Source organism: Symsagittifera roscoffensis, chromosome 3 (genome assembly GCF_963678635.1).
Source record: "Symsagittifera roscoffensis chromosome 3, txSymRosc1.1, whole genome shotgun sequence".
Lineage (NCBI taxonomy): Eukaryota > Metazoa > Xenacoelomorpha > Acoela > Convolutidae > Symsagittifera > Symsagittifera roscoffensis.
Window position 1 is genome coordinate 1,596,756 of NC_087064.1, and position 3,327 is coordinate 1,600,082.

The window sequence follows — 3,327 nt, forward strand, 5'->3', positions numbered from 1 at the left end:
TATACTTTAACCTAGTGATCCATTTTTCATAAATTGTTTTTTTTTTCAAAACTGCGTCAATCACAAATTGTTCTGGATTTTCAAATAATTTTAAGGAGATTTACTTTTTGCTCTTGTAATTGTAAGTTGAGAATTTTTTAAAAATGAAGTCAGTGTTTTTTTGTTTACTTGCGTTCATTGACAATTATAGCGTGTGGTTTGTATCGTGCTATTATTGCGTAAGCGGAGATTTCAACTGTCTTAAAAATTCTTCCATATCAATTTGAGTTATGCTTTTTGGTCTATTTAAAGATTTGCTTTATGCGAAATGTATCATTTTGTACTTCGCATGGCTTGAGGGGGGTGGTTTTTTTTTTGAAAAATTTGTGAATTTTCAAGGCAAACACTATTCCAAATACCTCCAAATGCAGCCGGAACATTCAGGGTTTCGCCCTGATACGAGCAGATTTGTTGCATTTTAAAGCTCTTTTTGTTGCTTGTTTTAGTGAAGCGTTCTGTTCAACTTTTAGCTTCATAGCTGTCTTCAAATTTTTTCAGCTTTTCTAAGTCTGAATTTTTTCTTAGTCTAAAGATTCATTTCAATCAGCTATAAAAAGTTTCAATAAAATCTACCACGTTATCTATTCAACCCAAAGGTTCCTGACTTAGTTTTTGCCCGCGTATTGTTATTTTTACTATTTTTCTTCGTTTGATCTTCAGTATGCTTTGCATGCAAACTCGACACTGAAATGATTTAAAGTACTTTACAAAGTAAGTTTATTGGGTTGTAGGTTATTGTCAGCTGAGGATTGCTTATTTGACTTTTCCTCAATTATCAAATAGAACTTCATGTGTAATTTTTTCAGAAACAACAGTAAATACAAGCAAGCAATTATTCATATTCAACTTTTTCATACTACTCACGTGCTGTCAAGCTCAACCTCCGGCAAACCTGACATAGAGGTAAAAAGTACGTAATAACTAGTTACTCTAGCGTAGTTTCACGGGGACTTTTTCGACTAAACTGGTGTCTGCTCAAAAATTGTCGGCCTTGGTTCCGCTTTGTAATTTTGTTCAATTACTAATTTGAATTTTAAATGTCTTGCATGTTTGCCTAGAATTCCTGATTGATGAAAACAGGTAATATGAAAGTGTATGGGATTGGGTTTTGTTATACCACTTTTTGCAAAAAAAAAGGCTTTTTCTCAAAAATGTTCCGGGCGATTTTCAAAAAAGGGTATCCATAGAAAAACCACGTGCATAATTGCCTGTATACTCCGCTGCTGGTCTCTTTTTGCTTCACAACCTAATATACAACCTTAGAAATCTGTGGGGGGAATATTTGACCAATACTTTTGATTTTTGATTTTTTGTTTTCTCAAAAACTAACCGACCGAATCTGAAGTTTTGTTTTTAAGGAATAGAACGGTTGTGAAAAGCTTTCTTCCATTAACGGCTACGTCCAACCTTTTGTAGGCATAAAGTTATGTCCCTTGTAATAATAAATTTTTTGATTTTTTGACTGTTTTTTGAATCTTTTTAATTTACTTATCTCCTAAAGCTGAGGTTGTCAGTTTTATTGAGATAAAGGGTAGTGGGAAGCTCTCCTGCATTAGCTGCCACTCACAATTTTTTTTACAAAAAAAACTTATTTTCCTTGAAAATAAGCTAATTTTTTGAACTTTAAGAAAAATTTAATTTTTTGAATTTTCTTAAAAACTACCCTATCAAAATCTAAGAAAAAATTCAATCGAAAGAAGCAGTTGCGCAATTTTTTCCTGCAAAATTGGTTACTCCTTTGAGAGAGAAAAGTTATGTCTTTGCGAAAATTCCAAAATCTCAAAAGCTTCACTCTACTCACTTATTTTAGTAGAGAAACAACTAAGGTTTTGGGCTAAGTCCAATTTTTGAAATTACGCATGTCCAGCATCAGTATAAAAAATTCAAAAAGTGTCTAAGACGTAGCCCCAGCTTTAGCTGGGCCCTAGGTGTCCTTCATAGACTCATAAGAAAATTTTGGTTCACCTATTTTTAAAAAATATTTTTCATGTTTTTTTTTGGTTTTACGATGTCATGATTGCGTAGTATCACAAGTGGTGCGAGGCTCCGCTTCAAGTCTGTGTTAACAATCCGACAGCATCTACAAGAAGACGAATTATTACCTAAGTGTGCCAACTAAAGTTCAAGGTCTCCCTAGTAAACTTAGTCAGAAAAAATGGGAGTTGAGGCAGTTGGCCCCGCACATGTACAAATTGCAGAGCAAGCCATACTCGGACAATCCTTCAGAAACAAAAAACAGTTTTAATAAATAGTTTTGATGTGTCGCCAAAGATGGGTGGTATGTTTAGACAGAAAAATGAAAACTGGATCTAGTTATGTAGTTTTTGACTGGAAAAGAATTTTCTAACAGATAAATGAATGTATGTAGAAAAACTTTTCGTCTGCTATCCAAGAAATCACAATATGTCTGATAGTTATTTCGAAACGAGGCATGATAAAAATTTGCTGGAAAAAAATTGTCAGCATACACAAGCTAGTAAAAGCACTGGTTTGACCATAAATCCGAAAATCATTTTGTTTAAGGTGAGCAAAAAAAGATCGAATCCAGAATGAATCAACGTTGGTTTGACAATTTTTGCGCATCCAGAATGAACGTTGTTTTGACGATTTTTACTTTTTGTATTAATATTGGGGCATAAAGTTCCGGGGCTCAAGAGCCAAAAATCTATGTAATAGACAATGCGGACTCCCATAATTTAAACAAAAACTAAACCACTTAGCGTTAAAGTAAGCCTTTCTGAATAGTAAGGGAAGAGCTTTTCTTCATCTAATCTCGTTTAAAATTTTCTGTCATATGAAGCAGTTCAGATCGGTCAAATTATCCAATTTTCGAGTGGTTTTTAAACTGTTTAGTTGCTAAGAAACCAGTTTTGTTTGTGAGGGGGGGATTTTAAAAAGATTTAGATATAAAAATTAGTAATTAATCTTCGTCATCGGGTTTTCTGTCGTCAGAAAACTTTACAATTCTTCTTCAAACTGATTTGACCTCTATGTTTGCGCTGTACATTTTTGTGTTTTGGACTGATCAAATCTGCAACCAAAAAACTAGAGCTGAGTTCTTTCAGACAAATAAAAAATATTCTCGAATACCGAAAGTTTTATTTAATTTTTGGTAATGATATGGTAATGATTGACAATATGAACCAATCCAACAATTGTGATTGAAAATTTGGAGTCTGATGTTGCTTTTCCAGCCTTCGCCTGATTGTAATTTTTGTCCCGGATGGTTTTGCTTCCAGATGCTACTCTTGGACCAAGTGGCAAACGGGAGTTTGAATGGCGCTCGTG

General features: G+C 33.8%; 1 protein-coding gene across 1 annotated transcript in view; it reads right to left on the reverse strand.

Moving 5' to 3' along the window:
* Positions 1-3,154: 3,154 nt before the first annotated feature.
* LOC134842681 (uncharacterized) overlaps positions 3,155-3,327 on the reverse strand; it is a gene marked incomplete in the record, with an annotated part of 32,244 nt that continues 32,071 nt past the window's right edge. The window contains 1 exon segment of the mRNA XM_063859134.1: positions 3,155-3,327. Coding sequence (XP_063715204.1) covers positions 3,282-3,327 — 46 coding nt within the window.